The sequence below is a fragment of the Manis javanica genome, chromosome 10, assembly GCF_040802235.1.
Source record: "Manis javanica isolate MJ-LG chromosome 10, MJ_LKY, whole genome shotgun sequence".
Classification (NCBI taxonomy): domain Eukaryota; kingdom Metazoa; phylum Chordata; class Mammalia; order Pholidota; family Manidae; genus Manis; species Manis javanica.
The window spans coordinates 115,353,830-115,376,347 of record NC_133165.1 but is presented as its reverse complement, the minus strand read 5'-3'; the positions used below and the strand labels follow the sequence as shown (position 1 = coordinate 115,376,347).

Sequence of the window (22,518 nt, the reverse complement as noted above, 5' to 3'; positions counted from 1 at the left end):
CTTAAATACGGGCTTTCTTGGCACACCAGAGTTGGAGTATAATTATTGTGGAACTGTTGTTCAATTTCTGCTGCCCTATAAAATAACTGCTCTTTGATATTTTCTTTTGTGCGTAGTATATGTGAAAGAATACAAGGGATCAGATTTCTAAGATTTCTTAGATTTTGTAGATATATTCATGTATTTGAACATATCCTTGCCTCTCCCATGTATTTCCTCGTTCACACTTTGTTATCAGAAAGCATTGAAAAGATAATTACTATAAACATTTGCATTCTTACTGTAACTAACCCTCTCCACCTATTTATCAGAGCCCACCTCCAGTTTATTTTCACTTTTTAACGGGAGAGTATGTGAAGGGTTGCTCAATTGTATTTTGTAATTCCAGCAGTGCAATACTTCAGTATCTGCACAAAGTCTTGAACTTAAGTCAGCCTAAACTATGTGCCCTAAACATTATGGTGTTTTAAACTTTTTAAATCTAGTGCTAAACTTCAGTTTCAAAATAATCTTATTTTCTTAATTCAAAAATACATCTTGTGATTAGCAACATACCTTAAAGTTAATGTGAAAATGCATTTACAGATTCCTCTTGCCCCTCTGCCTCCAGATCCACATGCCCTGTAAGCTCAACTCCCCTCTAGAGAATCACTGGTCACCAGGAGACTGTACTTGGGACCACATAAAGCCAGTCATGTGTTATTTCAGTATTGCCTTCAATACCATACCACAACAAAGGTTTTGTGTGTACTTATTTCTGAATTCCGCCTGAGCTGTTCACATTCTTTTTGCTCTGTGAAGGCCAAAATTCAATATGGTACATCCATGACCAATTTAATGGGCATCATTTCAGTTGTATTCATTTGGAAACTTGTTAGCAGATCACCTTTTTAAAAAATTTTACAGAATTATTGGCACATTTGGGCAGATTTTGTTAAACCAATTGATAATTTTCTGTTAGGCACATTTATGTTATACTTTTAGTTAGTTGGTTATATTTTTTGTTAATTTCTTCTTTTCACCACATGCCCAAACTTGACATGTTCTCATTTGTTTGTTTTTAGTAAATCTGACATTAGGTTTTTTGTGGGTTGTGGAAAAATTTCGTTTTTAATCTTAACTTCATGTTTTGCACTCAGATTCAGCAAATAGTTGCAACAAATAAGACAGCTCCTACTCCCAAGGTATAGAGAATGTAAGAAAATGACTCACTAATTTAAATAGAAGACTAAATAACACTGTTCGTGAAAATTTAAACAAGGAAAATGCCACATCTTATTTGGGGAGGTATGGATAGGAAGAGATAAAGATGAGGGAAGGTTTTCTAGTGGAGTTTGGCATTTGAGCTAGACTCAAAGAGCACAGAGTATTTTTCCAGAGATTTGTAGAAGTCTATTTGTGGGACAGCTAATAGTCCAAACTGACAAGAATGTGGTGCACATGTAGGGAAGCAGCAGCATATAACGTTAGAATCCTATTGCATAAGTCCTTGCCAGAGTGAAGTTTGTATTTAACTTTATGGAAAAAATGTTAGACTTGGAAGTATAATTAGCAGGGAAGTACCACGAGTGTGCCTGAGTCTGAGGCCATCCTCTCTCCTTGTGCTTTTCTGTCCACTCCTCAAGTCATTTCTTTTTAAAGATGATTTTAAATATCATCTTTCTTTTTTGAATTGTATCTTTCACCCTTACTGGATAATTTTCCTTGGCATAAACACATACATGCATTATTAACATTCTTAGGATATTGAAGATAGATGTGTGAAAAGCAAGTCCAGTGCAATGTTAATTGTAGAATTTAGTTGCAAATACATGGATGCTTACTATGAAATTCCTTAAACTTTCTTGTATGTTTGAAATTTTCATAATAAAATGCTTGGGGAAAAAAATCCCTCAAAACTCACTCTCTCCTCAGGCTATGTCCCCATTTCACTTATCAGCCTGGTGAGATTTTTTTTAAAGCAGTTGTCTATAGTTCCATTCTCTTAATCCTCTTGACTCAGTTTTCAGCCCAAACTTGCACTGAAGTGACACTTGTCTGGGTCACTTTGACTTGTATCTTGTAAAAAGTCCACGATCAATTCCCTGCCCTCACCCTGTTTAATATTTTAGCAGTATTTCATTCATTTAGAAGTAATTAAGTGCCTACTGTGTGCCAAAGCATTGTTCCCATCAGTGAACAAAACAGATAAAAAAAATCCCTGCCCATGTAGAACTTACATTCAAGTGCAGAGAGATAGATAACAAACTAAATACGAAAAATATATAGAATATTCAAGTGTTAAGTTTTAAGGAGAAAAATAGAAGTGAGAGGGGAATAGGAAATGCCGGGAGTGTTTTCAAAGAAGTTGGCAAAGGAAAAGCATTGCTGCCAAGGTGAAAAGGTAGATCACATCTCACCTCTCCCTCCTTTAAGCCCTTGGCTGTCTGGACTTTCTTGACTCTACCAGCCAAGATTTCTCCTGCTTCTCCCCCAGATCTCTTAAGCACTGGAGTATCCCCCAGGAATATGTCCTGTCTCTTCCCTGTGTTCTTTCCCCTGGTGATTTCTAGTTCATAGCTTCAAATACCATCCTTATGCTACTGACTTTCAAAATTTTATTTCAAACCTATAAAATCCAGTGTTTAGTTTGCTCTTTTTCTAGCAGACATCTAAAATAGTGTGATCAGAAAGAGTAGTTAATTTTCTCCCCTCACCTCCAACAACATAATTGTTCCTTCCTAGGTCTTACTCGCTCATGAAGAAGCACCATTTTCTCATTCATTCAGACTAGAAAGCCAGAGCAATTCTTGACTGCAGTTCTCTTCCTTCTATACCCTACTCCCCTTATCCAGTCGTCTGTAAATCCTAATGACTCTACCTCTGAAATTCATCCTGAGTCTAATTGTTTCCTGCCACTCTTTGCTGCTATAATATATAGTCAAGGCTGCTAGAATTCTCATTTTTTAGGCTATTGCTATAACGTCCTAACAGGTCGCTCTGCTTCCTTTCTTGTCTTTCTGCAGTCCATTCGCACAGCAGCAGCCAGAGTGAGCATTAAAAACGTAATGAATCTATAAATCAAAATACTGCCCAGCTTAAGACACTCCAATGGTTTCCCCCTGCACCTGGGATAAAATCCATATTTCTTCCCATAATCCACAAAGCCCTTTATGATCTGCCCCTTGTGTATTTCTTTTCCCCTACATTTACTATTCTTGGTTAGAATTGCCTTTTTTGCCTCCCTTACACAGGCCAAACTCATTTCCATTTTCAGGGTCTTAGCGTTTGCTGTTCCTTGGACTTAAAATGCTTTTCTCCTAGTTTCACATGGCTGCCACCTTAATGGGTTCTCCTTCACCCTTGATACATTCTCCTGTCACAGCCTGTACACTACCAGTCATGCCAGTTCTGCCTTCTTAACAAACCTGTCCTGTTCTCTCTCTTCCCACTATCACTTTATTTCAGACTCTCATCATTTCTTCCTGGATTAAGGTAATAATGTTTTAGCTAAATTCTCAACCTTTGGTGTTACCCTACTTTAGTCCATGTGCCACACTGCTATGACAGTAATCCTCATGTGTTCCTGCAAGAAAGATCCATTTTATGTCTTGATAGACAAGGAAAAGGTATTTGAGAAAATTCAACATCTAAAAAGCTGATGGGTTCAAGTTAAACATTTTTTGCTAAACTGCATCACAAGTGATGTGTAGTTCAAATTGTGTACATCACATGACATGATTATTTTACGATTAGTGAGTCTAGTGGATTAGGGTGGTGACAGTGATCACTCCATTGTACACTTCATTTCTCCCCTTCTAACCTTTTGTCTCTGTGGATTTGCCTCTTGTGGACATTTCACATAAATGAGGTTGTGCAGTATGTGACCTTCTGTACCCAACTTCCTTCATCTTAGCATAATATGTTGTAGCATGTATCAGTACTTAATTCCTCTTTATTGCTGAATAATATTCCGTGGTAAAGATACACCACATTGTGTTCATCCATTCATCTGTTGATGGATATTTGGACTGTTGTGGTGGTTTTCAATAATGCTGTTATGAACCTTTGTGTACAAGTTTTTGCGTGGACTTACGTTTTCATTTCTCTTGGGGATATACCTAGGAGTGGAATTGCTAGGTCAACAGTAACTATATATTTAACATTTTGAGGAACTGCCAAACTATTTTCTAAAGTGACTGCACCTTTGTACATTCCCACTGGCAATGGAGGAGTGTTCAAATTTCTCCAACCCAGTTGTTACCATCTGGCTCTTTCTTTCAGCATCCTAGTTGATGTGAAGCAGAATCTCACTTCGGTTTTGATTTGCATTTCCCTGATGACTAACACTGTTAGGAAGGAAGGAACTCAGCTTGGTGTCGCAGGGAAGTCAGATGTAGTGAGACAAGAAGCTAACTCAAGAAAGCAAAGTAAGTTTTAATACACTTTGCATAGAGTAACAGAGCGGGCCTGCCTAAAACAAGACAGTCCCAGATGCTTGTTCTGAGGCCTCTTTATTTTTTTATTTTTTTAATTTTGGTACCATTAATCTACAATTACATCAGGAACATTATGTGTTTACTAGACTCCCCCCTTCACCAAGTCCCTCCCACATACCCCATTACGTTCACTGTCTATCAGCATAGTAAGATGCTATAAAATCACTACTTGTCTTCTCTGTGTTGCACAGCCCTCCCTATGCCCCCCCACATTATACATCCTAATCGTAAGGCCCCCTTTCTTTTTTTCCCCCCCTTATTCCTCCCTTCCCACACATCCTCCCCAGTCCCTTTCCCTTTGGTAACTGTTAGTCCACTCTTGGGTTCTGTGAGTCTGCTGCTGTTTTGCTCCTTCAGTTTTTTTCTTTGTTCTTGTGCTCCACAGATGAGTGAAATCATTTGGTACTTGTCTTTCTCCGCCTGGCTTATTTCACTGAGCATAGTACCCTCTAGCTCCATCCATGTTGTTGCAAATGGTAGGATTTGTTTTCTTCTTATGGCTGAATAATATTCCATTGTGTATATGTACCACATCTTCTTTATCCATTCATCTACTGATGGACACTTAGGTTGCTTCCATTTCTTGGCTATTGTAAATAGTGCTGCGATAAACATAGGGGTGCATATGTCTTTTTCAAACTGGGCTGCTGCATTCTTAGGGTAAATTCCTAGGAGTGGAATTCCTGGGTCAGATGGTATTTCTATTTTTAGTTTTTTGAGAAACCTCCATATTGCTTTCCACAATGGTTGAACTAGTTTACATTCCCACCAGCAGTGTAGGAGGGTTCCCCTTTCTCCACAACCTCACCAACATTTGTTGTTGTTTGTCTTTTGGATGGTGGCCATCCTTACTGGTGTGAGGTGATATCTCATTGTGGTTTTAATTTTCATTTCTCTGATGACTAGTGATGTGGAGCATCTTTTCATGTGTCTGTTGGCCATCTGAATTTCTTCTTTGGAGAAGTATCTGTTCAGATCCTGTGCCCATTTTTTAATTGGATTATTTGCTTTTTGTTTGTTGAGGTGGGTGAGCTCTTTATATATTTTGGATGTCAACCCTTTATTGGATCTGTCATTTATGAATATATTCTCCCATACTATAGGATGCCTTTTTGTTCTATTGATGGTGTCCTTTGTTGTACAGAAGCTTTTCAGCTTGATATAATCCCACTTGTTCATTTTTGCTTTTGTTTCCCTTGCCTGGGAAGATATGTTCATGAAGAAGTTGCTCATGTTAATATCCAAGAGATTTTTGCCTATGTTTTTTTCTAAGAGTTTTATGGTTTCATGACTTACACTCAGGTCTTTAATCCATTTCAAATTTTCTTTTGTGTATGGGGTTAGACAGTGATCCAGTTTCATTCTCTTGCATGTAGCTGTCCAGTTTTGCCAACACCAGCTGTTGAAGAGGCTGTCATTTCCCCATTGTATGTCCATGGCTCCTTTATCATATATTAATTGACCACATATGTTTGTGTTAATATCTGGACTCTCTGTTCTGTTCCACTGGTCTTGTGGGTCTGTTCTTGTGCCACTACCAAATTGTCTTAATTACTGTGGCTTTGTAGTAGAGCTTGGAGTTGGGAAGTGAGATACCCCCTGCATTATTCTTCCTTCTCAGGATTGCTTTGGCTATTTGGGGTCTTTCGTGGTTCCATATGAATTTTTGAACTGTTTGTTCCAGTTCGTTGAAGAATGCTGTTGGTATTTTGATAGGGATTGCATTGAATCTGTAGGTTGCTTTAGGCAGGATGGCCATTTTGACAATACTAATTATTCCTAGCTAAGAGCATGGTATGAGTTTCCATTTGTTAGTGTCCCCTTTAATTTCTCTTAAGAGTGTCTTATAGTTTTCAAGGTGTAGGTCTTCACTTCCTTGGTTAGGTTTATTCCTAGGTATTTTATTCTTTTTGATGCAATTGTGAATGGAATTGTTTTCCTGATTTCTCTTTCTGCTAGTTCATCGTTAGTGTATAGGAATGCCACAGATTTCTGCATATTATTTTGTATCCTGTAACTTTGCTGAATTCAGATATTTGTTCTAGTAGTTTTGGAGTGGATTCTTTAGGGTTTTTTATGTACAATATCATGTCATCTGCAAATAATGACAGTGTAACTTCTTCTTTACCAATCTGGATGCCTTGTATTTCTTTGTTTTGTCTGATTGCCGTGGCTAGGTCCTCCAGTGCTATGTTAAATAACAATGGGGAGAGTGAGCATCCCTGTCTTGTTCCTGATCTTAGAGGAAAAGCTTTCAGCTTCTTGCTGTTAAGTATGATGTTGGCTGTGGGTTTGTCATATATGGTCTTTATTATGTTGAGGTACTTGCCCTCTATACCCATTTTATTCAGAGTTTTTATCATGAATGGATGTTGAATTTTGTCGAATGCTTTTTCAGCATCTATGGAGATGATCATGTGGTTTTTGTCCTTCTTATTGTTGATGTGGTGGATCATGTTGATGGATTTTCGAATGTTGTACCATCCTTGCATCCCTGAGATGAATCCCACTTGATCATGGTGTATGATCCTCTTGATGTATTTTAGAATTGGGTTTGCTAATATTTTGTTGAGTATTTTTGCATCTATGTTCATCAGGGATATTGGTCTGTAATTTTCTCTTTTTGTGCTGTCTTTGCCTGGTTTTGGTATTACAGTGATGCTGGCTTCATAGAATGAGTTTGGAAGTATTCCCTCCTCTTCTATTTTTGGAAAACTTTAAGGAGGATGGGTATTAGGTGTTCACTAAATGCTTGGTAAAATTCAGCAGTGGATCCATCTGTACTGGGGGTTTTGTTCTTGGGTATTTTTTTTATTACTGATTCAATTTCATTGCTGGTAATTGGTCTGTTTAGATTTTCTGTTTCGTCCTTGGTCAGCCTTGGAAGGTTGTATTTTTCTAGGAAGTTGTCCATTTCTTCTAGGTTTTCCAGCTTGTTAGCATATATATTTTCATAGTATTCTCTACTAATTCTTTGTATTTCTGTGGGGTCCGTCGTGATTTTTCCTTTCTCATTTCTGATTCTGTTTATGTGTGTAGATTCTCTTTTTCTCTTAATAAGTCTGGCTAGGGGTTTATCCATTTTGTTTATTTTCTCAAAGAACCAACTCTTGGTTTTATTGATTTTTTTTCTATTGTTTTATTCTTCTTAATTGTATTTATTTCTTCTCTGATCTTTATTATGTCCCTCCTTCTACTGATTTTGGGCCTCATTTGTTCTTTTCCCAGTTTCAATAATTGTGACATTAGACTATTCATTTGGGATTGTTCTTCCTTCTTTAAATAGGCCTGCATTGCTATATACTTTCCCCTTAGAACTGCCTTCGCTGCATCCCACAGAAGTTGGGGCTTTCTGCTGTTGTTGTCACTTGTCTCCATATATTGCTTGATCTCTATTTTAATTTGGTCATTGATCCATTGATTATTTAGGAGTATATTGTTAAGTGTCCATGTGTTTGTGAGCCTTTTTGTTTTCTTTGTACAATTTATTTCTAGTTTTATACCTTTGTGGTCTGAGAGGTTGGCTGGTAGAATTTCAATCTTTTTGAATTTACTGAGGCTCTTTTTGTGGCCTAGTATGTGGTCTATTCTGGAAAGTGTTCCATGTGTACTTGAGAAGAATGTGTATCCTGCTGCTTTTGGGTGTAGAGTTCTATAGATGTCTTTTAGGTCCATCTGTTCTAGTGTGTTGTTCAGTGCTGAGGCTTCTTTTATGTGGTTTTGGCAGGGCCCGGAAGTCCTTGATTGACAGCTGTCAACTCTCTAGGCTTGTTCTGATTGGTGAAATAAGGACAGGGGCTGTACTGTGCTTGTGCTTCTGATTGTTTCTTAATCTGGGGAGACCATGGACATTTCTTGAGTCACTCTTGGACCCTGTGGCTTCATATAATTAACTGAGTCATTTCTGGCTTTCTCATTCTATCTGATCAACTCCCTGAGTCATCTTTGGGGGGCCCTTTCTACTTTTCATTGCACTCATTTGTGTCTTTCTGCCTAACAAAATGATTGTTGGGCATCTTTTCATGTGACAGTAATTTTTAAAAATTGAATTCATATTGGTATTTTCTGTTCAGGTTTAACATCATGTGTTTTCACTATTCTTGATTTTTGTCATTGTAAGTATTTTTTTCTTACTCTAAAAATCTTCATTCCTAACATCACTAATATAAATTCTCATTTGCTCTAGCCTACAATATAAAGAAAACTCTTAAAATACCAGTATCAATAACATTATAAATAATAAAGCTACTAAAGGAAATTTAAATATCCTTTGTACTTCTTTAGGTCCTGTCTTGCCAATGGGTTTCAGCCCCGGGCAAGTTCACTATGGAGTCGATGTGACCAAAGAAATTGACAGCAAAATGTTCTTGGGGTGAAAGGGATATACCCAACTTTATTTCCAGGTGGCAGGTCAGTCAGTAAAATCCTGTTTACCCAGAGCAAGTCTGCATGCAGCAAGCCAGTCTCTCCCCTTGCCTCTGGGCACCTCTGTCTGCACAGCTGTCCTTCCTCTGGGCCCTTCTGTCCACACAGCCGTCCTCTGGGGCCCTCTGTCCATACAGCCATCCTCTGGTCCTCTCTGGCTGCACAGCCATCCCACACAACCGTCCTCTGGGCCTCTGTCCTTGGCGCTGCCACCACTCCAGCCTCTGCTCTGCTCTCCTGCAGCCGTAGCATCCTTGCAGCCTTGCCACCATGTTGCACCCAGAGCACTGGGCGGAGCTCTTTTTATAGAGTCAACAGCCATGTATTGCCCATAGGTGTGCAGTGAGCTAGTCAACCACGGCCAGGTGAGAATCCTGGCCACAGGAACTCTCATTTTATGCACGGGTTCTTAGAATGCTTCCAACTAAGAATGTACAGACAGAATTCTGTGATCTGAAGTCCCTTGAAATAAGTCATTTCTCAATATAGCTGTGTCAACAATTTAATATTCAGTTTGTTTCTGATTGTTTTCATTTATGGGATTTTTAAACTTCATTTTTTTAAAAATGGATAATGCATGTACATATTTCAAAGGTCAGAACTCTCAAGAACACACACACAAAGAAATCTTCCTTCTACCCTTGCTTCTGTGTCAGGGTACAAACAGGGAACAGGTGGTGCTCTCAATTTAGGACAATCTGAGGAATGTTTATTTACAAAAGGGACTAATTACAAAGGTGTGGGAGGACTGTAGGGGAATCACAGGGCCTGCAGCAGGGGAGCTACCACTACCCCTGCACCCAGAGGGGAAGGAACTTTGAAAGAGCAGTGACCTTCTGTTGAAGGACACAGCAGTCAGAAGCCACTTCATGGGGAAGGGAGTAGGGAGTAAATACCCTGACTTCATTCTTTTCTGCCACCGGATCCCCATTCACTGAATGGAACTAAAAGCCAAAGGCATGAAAGCCTTTTGATACAAGGTAGAAAGCAGAGAGAGAGCCTGTTGGTAAAGGGAGAATGGGTCAGGAGAGGCAAACAACATATCCAACTCAGTTTCTGTGTCCTGCTTTTAACCTTTTATAGATGACCATTAGTTTATTGATTATCCTTCAGTGTTTATTTTTGCACATTCAAGCAAATGTGTATTTTTCCCCCATCCCCTCACTTTTTCTTTATATAAAGCTTTGTATTTAGTTTTTTACTGGATATGCTGTGAGGCACTTTTTTCATTTTATTTTCATTTATGTCCTCTGTTCTTTTTCTGCTATAATTCTCCACTGTGTGGCTGTGACATAGTTGTCTCAAATAGTCCTTTAATTTTTGGACATTTGGGTTTCCAATCTTTTTCTCTTAGAAACAACCTATAATGAATTGTATAGTTGTGTATTTTCCATTGTGTGGTTGTACACATGTATGAGGAAGATATATTTGTAGAAGTAGAATTGCTGGCTCAAAGACAAATGGATTCATAATTAGCTAGCTATTGCCAAATTTCCCCTCCACTATGGTCATGTCATTTCATACTTCCAACAGCAATGTGTGAGAGGGCCTGTTTCCCTCCTGCTTCATCAAAATAATATGTTCTCAAAGTTTTGGATTTTTGCCAAGCTAGTAAGTTAGAAATTGTAGTCAATACAGTTTTAATTTACGTTTCTCTTAATATGACTGAGTTCAAATGTCTTTTCATATAATTAAAGACCTTTTGTATTTCTTTTTCTCTGAATTGATTTTTTTATATCCTCTGCATATTTTCTGATGTTTTTTTGAGGAATCTCTGTAAAATATCTAAAAAAGTCACTGATATTCCTAAAATCCTTTAGTGGCCTCACTTCAGTATGAAGTCAAATTCTCTCTTACCATTCACAACCTTGTAAAAGCTCTGCTCATCTACATAAAGTGACTTGCCACTTCTTACTGGAATGGTGCCATGACCTCTTATTCCTTTGTACTTATGACCAAGCTATTCTCTTTTCCTGGAATGGTATGTTTAGCTTTGGCAACCCCCTCCCCAAACTTGTAATTATCCTTTAAAACTTAGCTCAGAATCGTCTCCTGCAAAGCTTATGCAGAGCCTCCAGCCTCTAGTAATTAGTGTTTCTCTTAAGTGCTTCTATAGTTCTTTGTATTAACTTTATCTTAGAACTTATAGGTTACAATTTCCTGCTTTTAGTGGGAAGAATATAGATTTTGGAATCAGACATCTAACTCCAAAACATATCATTTGTTTGCCCTTGAGCCTCTGCTTCATTTATGAAATGCAAATTAAATATCTACCTCATAGAATTGTTGCAAAAACTAAATAAAATAACACATGGGATCTTTGGCACAAAATGGATTTCAATAAAAATTGGTCATATTCCCCACTGTAAGCACCTTGGGGAGAATCCTACCTATTTTTTGTCTTTTTAGCCTCAGTACCTAGGAGAGTGGCTGATTAATAGGTGTTCAGTAAATGTTTGCAGAATGAGTGAATGAATTTGAGGAGGCAAGGAAAGGAAGGGTGAGCACAGCGAGGAGGCACTGAAGGAAGGAGGATTTGACCAAGTGAAGAGATGGATAAGAAGAGGCAGAATGAAGAGATACACAGAGCTGGGATCAAAACGATCTTAGCATCTGGTTGGGCAAGAGGACAAATAAGTGGAGAATATTGAGGTTTTGAGATAGGAGAGTGATAGCATAATTTTTACCTTAATTTAAGGTATCGTTGATATACAATCTTATGAAGGTTTCACATGAGCAACATTGTGGTTTCAACATTCACCCATATTATCAAGTCCCCCCCCATTGCAATCACTGTCCATCAGCATAGTAAGATGCTATAGAGTCATTACTTGTATTCTCTGTGTTGATAGCATAATTTTTATACCTTTGATTATTTGATCCATCCTTATCAAGTAATGATAGCCTAAAAGATAACTCCTCCAAGATTCATTATTTTCCTGATGTTGGTTTTGAGTTAGTCCCTGATCTGACCATTACCGAACTTACTTGGTTCATTTTTTTATTTATTTTTTTCAACAGATGGTTGTAGACTAACACTAACTGGTAGATAGGCTCTTAATAAATATTTCCTGACCATCCTATCTGAAGTTGCCTTTCCCAGTCACCCTCTATTTCATCACCTATTTTATAACATCATGGTACTTATGTATGGGATTGTCTTTTTTGTTTACTGTGTGACTCTTTTAATAGAAGATAATACTTATTGGTCTTGTTCTTTTGCTGAATCTTTAAGACCTGTCACATAATATGTGTTCAATAGACATTAATGAAATAAATGAACTTGGGTAGGGAAATGTTTATTTTTGGCAGATTTCAAATAAGTCTTGACCAAAAGCAGTTTGTGCTTAGTTCTGTTACTTTTAGACTTAATAATTCAATTCAAGGAATGTTCATTTTGTCCTGTATATGCACTGTCTTACAATAGCTTTCAATCTGTAGGTTATCAGTCGACCCAAAAAAGCCTCATTTCCATACTTATTAGTTAACTGAGACTTATCTAAATAAATTTACAGCATTTTTACCACTTCTAGTTCTTTTTGAAAGGTCACATACTTCTAAAATTCAGCCATATCTCCAGTGGCTACCAGTATTTTCTTTGTGTTACTTTCCCCCCTTCTGGCACTGGAAATTTAAATTGTTCATGGATATAGGAGAAGGAATGTGTTAAAGAAGAAAAAGTAAATAGAAAACCTAGTAGCTAAAATGACACTGCACCTCTGAAATTGTCTTAGAACTATGGGCTCATGCTTAGATAACAGTTTGCCATTTGAGTCACAAGTCCCCAAGACTACCCCCAGTTTTGGTGATTTGTTAGGAGGACTCAGCATATAGTTACACTCAGGACTATTGTTTATCACAGTGGAAGGAAACAAAGCAAACTCAGCAGGGAAAAGGCTCATGGGGCAAACTGAGGAAACCTGGTTTGAGGCTCTGTGAATCCTCCCCTGGTGGAGTCACGTAGGACAGGCAACAAGTTGTGACAGCACATGTGAAGTGTTGTCTCACGAAGAACCTCATTAAAGACTCGGTGCCCAGGTTTTTAATGGGGAATGGTCACATGGGCACCGTCTGCCTAACATATACCAAAATTCCAGACTCCTAGAACGAAAGCAGGTGTTCAGCATAAATCGTGTCATTTGCACAAACAGTTTAGGCACAAGGAGACATTCTTATCTGAAAGTGGTGGAAACCCTCTCCAAATCCAAGTCCAAATCTCTAGATGCCGGCCAACCTTGTAAGCAGGTCTTTCAAAGGATAGAGGCTCAGGCTTGCTATATAACTTCTGCACCACCAGCTCATACCAATAACAAATATTCTAGTGGCCTTAGTCTAGCCCTTAGGAATATCCTGGATATAATTACCTAGTTTTTAAAAATATTTGATAGTTACTGTTTATAAAATGGGAATAACTGAAACTCAGAGAAGTTAAATGGTTTGCTGTGGTATAATAATGGAGAGAGCCAGGGTGTAAGTCCACATATTTCAATCCTTAAATTTAGACCATTTAGTATTCTATCATAGCTGCATAGAAAAAATCAGTGATCTACGTAAAATTGTTCAGTCACATGCATTTTGAGTGTAGACAAGATGTACTAATGAGAACGTGTACTGTCTATATTTCAGTTCCATTGGTGGCTTGCTTCTTTGGCTCTGGGCAAGCTTTTTATTAAGAATGAATAACTTCTCTCTTTTCTTTCCCAGGAAAATCGAATGTAATGGATGCACTTAGTTTTGCAATGGGAGAGAAAATAGCCAATTTAAGAGTAAAAAATATTCAGGAACTTATTCATGGAGCACATATTGGAAAACCTGTTTCTTCTTCTGCAAGTGTAAAAATTGTATATGTGGAAGAAAGCGGAGAAGAGAAAACATTTGAAAGGATTGTTCGAGGTATCTTTTAGTAGATGTTTGCTTGTGAGTCATTTGATTTTTCAAGGGTTAAGTCTGATTATCTGTTCTTTCTTAAAAGGGTGTTTTATTATTCCACTGGCATAGTAACGAGAGGGTCTTTTTTTTTTTTTCTTTTGGATAGCAAATCTCAGAATTGTTTGGTTCTCCACTGGGGCTCTTTCAGTCTCCATCTCAGTAAGGATTCCCTAGCCTGCTTTATTTATTTGTTAATAAACTGTCATAAATTAATTTTTCACATCTTTATTGAGGTATAGTTGACAAAAATTGCATATAGTTAAGGTATACAACTTGATGTTTTGATATACATTGTGAAATAATTTTCACAAGCTAACTAGCATATATCACCTCACATGGTTACCATTTTCTTTTGTGTGTGTATGGTGAGAACACTTAAGATTTACCCTCTTAGCAGATTTAAGTATACACTACATTATCATTAACTGTAGTCACATTCCTATATATTGGATCTCCAGAACTTATCAGTCTACATAATTGACACTTTGTATCCCTTGATCAACATCTCACCATTAACCCTTCCCCTGGCTACCACCATTCTGCTCTCTGCCTCTCTGAGTTTAACTATTTTAAGTTCCACATGTAAGTGAGATTATGCTGTATTTGTTTTTCTGTGTATGGCACTTAGCATAAGGTCCTCCAGGTTAATCCAAAATGTTGCAAACGGCAGGATTTCCTTCTTTCCTTAAGGATGAGTAATAGTCCCTTGTTTTATCAACTCATCCATCAAGAGACATTTAAGTTGTTTCATATCTTAGCTGTACATAATGCTATAATGAACATGGGTGTACAGATATTTTTTTGAGATACTGACTTCATTTTCTTTGAATATATACTCCAAAATGAGACTGCTGGATCATAAGGTAGTTCTATTTTTAATTTTTTGAAGAACCTTCATACTGTTTTCTATAATTCTGTACCAATTTATGATTCCTACCAACAGTGTACAAGGGTTCCCTCTTCTTCACATTCTCACCAACACTTGCCTTTTTTATTTTTTATTCTAGTAGGTGTGATGTGACATATTGTGGTTTTGATTTGCATTTCCTTGATGAGTCCTGATAGTGAGCATCTTTTCATATACCTGTTGGTCATTTATATGAGCATCTTTTGAGAAATACAGGTCCTTTATCCATCTTTAAATTGGATTATTTGATTTTTTGATATTGAGTTGTAAGAGTTCCTTATATATTTTGGATATTAACCCCTTTTCGGTTATGTGGTTTGAAAACATTTTCTCTCATTCCATAGGTAGCCTTTTACACTCTGGTGATTGTTTTCTTTGCTGTGCAGAAGATTTTTAGTTTGCTGCAGTCCCACTTCTCTATTTTTGCTTTTGTTACTTATGTTTTCGGTATCATATCCAAAAAATTGTTGCCCAGAGCAATGTCAAGATGCTTTTTTCTTGTGTTTCCTTCTGGTAGTTTTAGTTTCAGATTGTATATTTAAGTCTTTAATCCATTTTAAGTTAATTTTTGTAGATGGCATGAGATAAGGGTCCAATTTCATTTTCTGTATGTGGATATCCAGTTTTTCCAACACTGTTTATTGAAGAAACTATCTTTTCCCCATTTTGTATTCTTGGTACCCTTGTAGAAGATCAACTGACTGTAGATATATTGATTTTTTTCTGGACTATCTATTCTGTTCATTGATCTATATGTCTGTTTTTATGCCAGTACCATCTGTTTTGATTGCTGTAGCTTTGTAATATATTGTCAAGTCAGGAAGTGTGATACTTCCCGCTTTGTTTTTGTTCCTAACCAATCTGCCTTAGCCTGTTTGGGTTGCTATAACAAAACACCACAGATTGGGTAGCTTATAAGCAATAAAAATTTATTTCTCACAGTTCTGGAAACTAAAGTTCAACATCAGGGTGCCAGCATGGTCAGGTGATGGTTTTCTTCCAGGTGGCAGACTTTCACTGTATTCTCACACGGTGAAGGACTGGGGAGCTCTGTGGGATCTCTTTTATAAGAGCACTGATACCATTCATGAGGACTTCACCTACTAATACTATCACCTTTGGAGATTAGGATTTCAACATAGGAGTTTAGAGGGGACATAGACATTCAGACATATTTAAAATTGCAATTCCCCATACACAGAAATTTTCTACCCCTTTCCCACTGCTTACATGATACTTATTTTATTTATGTATGTCATTTTTGTCTGTCTTCATCATCGAATATAAGCTCCTTGAGATCTGACTTTTGTCTGTTTTGTTCACTGCTGTAGAATGCTCCTTGGCATATAGTAGACAATATCTGTTGACTGATTAGATGGGTTTATTAACAAACATGTATATAATTGCATAACTGGCCATTTCCATAAGAAAAATAATATTATTATACTTTGAAGTTGATATATGTCTGGACTTTTTACCTCCTATAATAGCATTTATTTTATTATAGCTGGATGCTCAGAATATCGTTTTGAGGATAATCCTGTGAGTCGTTCTGCTTACACAGCTGAGTTAGAAAAGATAGGCATAATAGTCAGAGCACGGAACTGTCTGGTTTTCCAGGTAAGAAGCTACTGTAACTTATTTGATTCATGAGTTTGAAAATACATCACTATATTTTAGTACATTGGTATGCTTTACTGTCTTTAAAAGGGAACTGTAGAGTCGATTTCAATGAAAAAACCCAAAGAAAGAACCCAGTTTTTTGAGGAAATCAGCACTTCTGGAGAACTTATAGGAGAATATGAGGAAAAGAAAAGAAAGTTACAGAAAGCCGAAGACGATGCACAGTTTAATTTTAATAAGAAAAAAAATTTAGCTGCAGAGCGCAAACATGCAAAATTAGAGAAAGAAGAGGTAAGGTGTCATGAAACTGTAACCCATGAAGTGCTGGATACAAAAGGTCTGTGAGAATTGCTAGGTGCTGGCTTGGGGTTACTAAAAGATTTTGTTGTTAATTAAGACAAATAAAGCCCGATACTCATTAAAGGTAAAATTTTTAATGTATTTTCCATTGTTTGTTTTTTTGTTTCCCCAAATAAGCAGGAAAACTGAACTACAAAATTGTCTGATTTTCTGAACTAGAAATAAGCTTGATGGGTTTATATCTTATATGACAGAGGCTTTCAGACTAATAATAAACCCATTACATGTTAATATAAGTAACATTCTTATGAAAAATAACTACATTTTCTAAAACTAAATAATTAGAAGGGTAGCATTGTTTTATATTTTTATAATCTTCTTAATATCGGCTTAATAGATGAATATTCATACCTGCCTCTGTATTAAATTTTATTTGTGTTAAGGCCTAGCAGCTTACCTCCCACTGGCATTTGCACCATCAGAGCAGATGTCAATACAATGAAAAAGGTAAAATCTTAGTATTATGAAAATAGTTTTGACCTAAAGGGGTATTGGGGACATCTTAGGATGCCACACACACACTTTGCAAATTGTGTCCCATAGTATTTCTTGGTGCCTTCACAATGCCTAGTGTAGTGCTTTGTATGTGGTTGGTAGTCATTTGCATTTACAGTGATCTTTGTGAAATGCAAATCAGACTGTCTTTCTCTTGCATAAAACCCTTTCATTGCTTCCCACTGCTCCAGAGTCAAGTCTCCTTGTCCAGCCTGCTGATCTGGCCCCTACTCGCCTCTCAAGCCTCAACTCCCTCTACTCCACCACCACACTGATCCTTTATTATTTATTGAACATGACTTTCTCCCTCCCAGCCTGGAGGTTTTTCTAGTCCTCTGCCTGCATAGGCGTATGCCTGAGTTTTGCATGGCTGATACTCTCTCATTCAAGTTTTCATAAGAAACCGTTCTCTCTGAGGCAGGCATTTGCTCTCCATGCCCCGAGTCTACATTAGCGCCCTACTCCCTGGTACTTTTGTACCATCCTACCTAGTTCCATTGGCAGCATGTATTGCTGCTGTGTGGGATCACCTTGTTTATTGTTTGTTTGCTTGCTTACTCTCTGACTCCTCCTCTCCCCTCTCCTCCGTTAGAATGGCTAGAGTCTAAGCTTACCGGAGCAGGGCTATTTCTGTCTTGTTCTCCACTGTATACCCAGCATATAGAAGAGGGGCTGGCACTGCTCTTAGGCAATCAATAAATGTTTGAAGAAAAGTGGATATGTTCCTCATTAGTGATGTTTCTATGTATCTTCATATTTTTATAAGCATGTATATAACCTTGTTTTTTTTTCAGTGGAAAGGGGTGGTATCAGTGAAAGTCAGACCATAGTATTCACAATATCCTGAAACAGCTTATAGAAATACAGAATTGCAGAATTTAAACATTTTGAAAACAGCATAGTCCAACTTCCTAATTTTTACAACATCCTGGCCGATGGCTGTTTACCTATTATTTGGAATACTTCATTGATTAGGAGCTTTCCTCTCACAGTAGCCCATTGTTTTATTCACTTCTTAGTAGTATAAGTACTAAGGAAATTCTCCCATTTCACATACTTAGAACTTTAACAGTTTTATTAGTTCTATTTTAGTGGAAAAATTACATCCTTATAGTAGGAATTCCACCTGGGATCATTGAATTTAAAGTTGTGAGGATTTTATAAGTCATATAATTTCCTTCATCTTATCAATGAAGAAACTGATATCAGAAATGTTAATGAACTTGTCAGACTCTGAGGTCAAGGCAGAAATGGGACAAGGATCCAAGGTAACGGGTGCTACTTCAGTGTTCTTGTCACCATGCCGCTGAGTACATGAACATAAAGTTACGTATCAGTTTACTTGTTTATCATAAAAGTATATCCAGAAACATTCTCCAAATAATGCTACTTTTGACAGGAATGCTATTTCTCAGCGACAGGAATAAAAATTCACTAGAGATAATTTGTTAGTATTATAGCTGAGTTTATGAGAAGCCATATAAAGTAAATATACTCCCTTTTAACTATTGAATTGTACTCTTTTATAGGCAGAACGTTACCAGAGTCTCCTTGAAGAACTGAAAATTAACAAGATACAATTACAGCTTTTCCAACTGTATCATAATGAGAGGAAAATTCATTTTCTGAACACTGAGTTAGAGCATGTGAATAGGGATTTGAGTGTCACAAAAGAGTCTCTTTCTCATCATGAAAATACAGTTAAAGCCAAGAAAAAAGAACATGGAATGCTAACTAGGCAACTGCAACAAACAGAAAAAGAATTAAAGTGAGTGTTTAAAAAAGTTATTAGCAGTTGGATTTTACATAGATTAACAGAAAAAAATATAAGCGACATTTTTAAAGTTGATTTTTTAAAATAAACTTTTTACTTTGGAATACTTTTAGATATATTGAAAAATTATAAAGCTAGTACAGAGTTCCCATATTCCCACACTCAGTTTCTCCTACTAATAACATCTTATAATATGCGTATGATACATTTGTCAGATTAATGCACTACTGTTGATATATTACTATTTACTGAAGTCCATACTTTATATTCTCTTAGTGTTTACATGATATCCCTTTTTTGATCAAGAATACCACAGTACATTTAGTTATCATGTCTCTTTAGGCTCCTCTTGGCTGTGACAGTTTCTCAGGCTTTCCTTGTTTTTGATGACTTCGACAATTTTGAGGAGTATTGGCCCTAGATTGGAATTTATCTGATAATTTTCTAACAATTAGACAGGGTTTATGGGTCTATGGGAGGAAGACCTCAGAAGTAAAATGCCATTCTCATCACATATCAGTGATGTCAGCGTCTCATATATGTTATGTGATATATCATTTATGTAACATCGTAATATTAACATGACATCACTGTTGATGTTGACCTTGCTTATTGGTAACCTCCCATTTCAAAATGAGAAATCTGGCTTCCGCAGTCTGCCATTCATTTGCTTAATTGTTCAGTTCCAGTAATCATGTATGGCAGTATCAGAACTGTTAATCAATATCCTTGTAGGAAGCAACTTTATCAAATAGGGTACAATGTTTATGTACAATTCTTTTTGCTTTGAGTTGAACAGGCTCCACTCATTTCCAGAGTTGCTTAGGCTAGCACTTTCTCCCCCTATCTCTTAGTAAGGTCCCTTCATACGTTTATAATACAATTAGATTCTTCTGTCTCATTCTGTGGATCCTTTGGCCACCTAAGTGTTTTTTTAAATCTTGCATACATTAAGGTTCACTCTTGGTGCTGTAAAGTTTTGTAGGTTTTAATAAATGCATGATGTCATGTTCCACCTTTACAGTAAATAGGATAGTTTACCACTCTTAAAATTCCACTATGCTTCACCTATTCAGTCCTTCCTCCAGCTTCTGGCAACCACTGTTCTGCTTATCGTCTCTTAAAGTCAGGTTTTAGAATTTATTTTTAAATGTATGATTTCCTAAAAATACTTTCTTCCCTTTGTATATTATAAACTTTAATTATGTTTAAAAGCACACTTTATTTTGTTTTTAGATCTCTTGAAGCACTTTTAAATCAGAAGAGGCCTCAATACATTAAAGCCAAAGAAAATACTTCTCACCACCTCAAAAAGTTAGATGTGGCTAAGAAATCAATAAAGGACAGTGAAAAACAATGTTCTAAACAGGAAGATGACATAAAAGCCCTGGAGACAGAGCTGGTTGATTTAGATGGTGCTTGGAGAAGCTTTGAAAAGCATATTGAGGAAGAAATCTTACATAAAGGGCGAGACATTGAACTAGAAGCCAGTCAGGTGAAAAAGGCAACATATGGGAAATCTTTTATTTCTATTGTTTCAGCTTCTCCTTGTAGATATAAAAAATTTAAAGCACAACCTCTGTTTCTGATATCTTAAGAGATTGTCCTCAGAATATATGGGAATTAATTTAAATTTTTCAGCCTGTATGTAGAATCTAAATGTAATCTTTAGGCTATTTTTCCTTTAAAAGATTAGATAGCATTATAACATCTATGAGTTAAAGTCATAGAAAATACATAGAAAAACAAGATTACATGGTATCATTTTTTACTAAAAGGTAATTATGTATTAACCTTCTAAGGCAGTCATTTCTTTCATGAATATTATGAAAACTTAAAAGATATATATGGCTTTGAAAAGACATGATCACTTAATTGGAGGGAAATTGATGACTTAAGGAGATTTAAAATGTTGAGTGATGAATGATGAATATCTAATTTAGTTTATAAAATTTAATTTAAATAAATTGATAGCAGATATCAAAAAATTGTAATTCAGTTATCAACTATTCTCAGCCAGATTATCATTTATCTTTAGATTTTATAATAATCTTATATCACAATATATATACTATTTTTTTGTGACTATGTAAACAAAAAATATGTAATTTTCTCTGAATTCCTCTTGCTGTGGACTATTAGTGAGTTTTAGTCCCCTTCTCTTTTAAGAATTTGATACAGAGATCTTATAAAATTGATTTGGAATGCCATATTTATCTATCTAAACAATTTTAAATAAGATGTTCATTTTATGTACACATTATATGGAGAAGATGGCCATTTATGATCTAAGTTATATAAAACATAATTCTGATGAGATTTATTATCTGCTAATAAAGAATACCATATAAAAAATTTCCTCTTATGCTTCTTTAGTGAGTTTGCAATGTGTAAATGCTCTTTATACAGCTGGACCGTTATAAGGAACTTAAGGAACAAGTAAGGAAGAAAGTGGCTATAATGACCCAGCAACTAGAAAAACTGCAATGGGAACAGAAGACTGATGAGGAGAGGCTGGCATTTGAAAAGCGACGGCATGGAGAAGTTGAGGTACCTTTGTTTGTGCAGTGATGATTTAGAATTAGTTTCATGAAGTCGTATTCCCTTTTCATATTAGCTTTTCAATATATAAATGGATTTGCATCAAACATAAGCAATTAATATGAAAAATTCTGGATTGCCTGTTAGGCTGCTCAGTGCCATTTTAGCTGGTCTTTTGTCATGGTCTAAGATGTAAGTGGTGCCTTCATTCATGTAGTCAGTAAGCATTTGCTACACAGCTGTGTCCTGATAGGCAGGGCAGATGATAGAGTCTCTGTTCTTATATGTACTGTAGTCCAGTGAAGTTAAGAGGATAGATAAGGGGAAAAAACAAGTAAGTACCATAACAGAGGTAAATGAGAATCGTTTGGAAACATTAAGGACATAGTCCAAGAGGAGCTTAGTGGTCTACGTGGGAGGTAACCTTCAAGAGAACATTGTAGTGTTCTGCTTAGAGTAAGGTGGACCTAGCTTCCAGGTGGTCTTGTTCTGTCACTGACCTGTGTAATCTTGGTATATAACTAAATTATTTAACTTCCCTGCCTCTGAGTTCTTCCTCTGTATGATGGACAGAGGTATGTCTACCTCACAGTGATGGGCATGTTGAATAAGATGAAAGTGGGTGTAATTATAGACATCTGATCTTTCCCTTAGCCCATAATTATTTTTTCTAAAGACTGAGAATTGGGTTGTAAAATTCAAAAATAACAAATTCAAAAATAACAAATCATCATATCTTATGGGGTCTACAGGCCATCCTGAAAATGTGACCACCATTTCCAGCAAGAACTGTAGTGGGGAAATGGCTCTGAATGACATATTACATGTAGTTTATAAGTGGATATTTGGAATTTAGAGGAAAAAACACTTATTGCTTACTTGGACACTTTACATTCATTAGCTCCTTTAGGTCTCACAACAATATAGGGGTGGTATTTGCTGTAGGGTACAGATGAAGAAACAGGGTTAGAATTTCAAAGTGAAAT

The 22,518-nt window shown here is 36.6% G+C and overlaps 1 protein-coding gene across 2 annotated transcripts in view; it reads left to right on the top strand.

Moving 5' to 3' along the window:
- Window positions 1-22,518, top strand: part of SMC1B (structural maintenance of chromosomes 1B) — an 82,486-nt gene that overhangs the window by 1,150 nt on the left and 58,818 nt on the right. For both annotated transcript variants that reach the window (XM_073214024.1, XM_037006788.2), the window contains exons 2-7: window positions 13,608-13,796; window positions 16,247-16,359; window positions 16,450-16,653; window positions 18,747-18,985; window positions 20,228-20,486; window positions 21,401-21,541. In XM_073214024.1, the coding sequence (XP_073070125.1) occupies window positions 13,608-13,796; window positions 16,247-16,359; window positions 16,450-16,653; window positions 18,747-18,985; window positions 20,228-20,486; window positions 21,401-21,541 (1,145 nt within the window). The remainder of the gene's footprint in view (window positions 1-13,607; window positions 13,797-16,246; window positions 16,360-16,449; window positions 16,654-18,746; window positions 18,986-20,227; window positions 20,487-21,400; window positions 21,542-22,518) is intronic.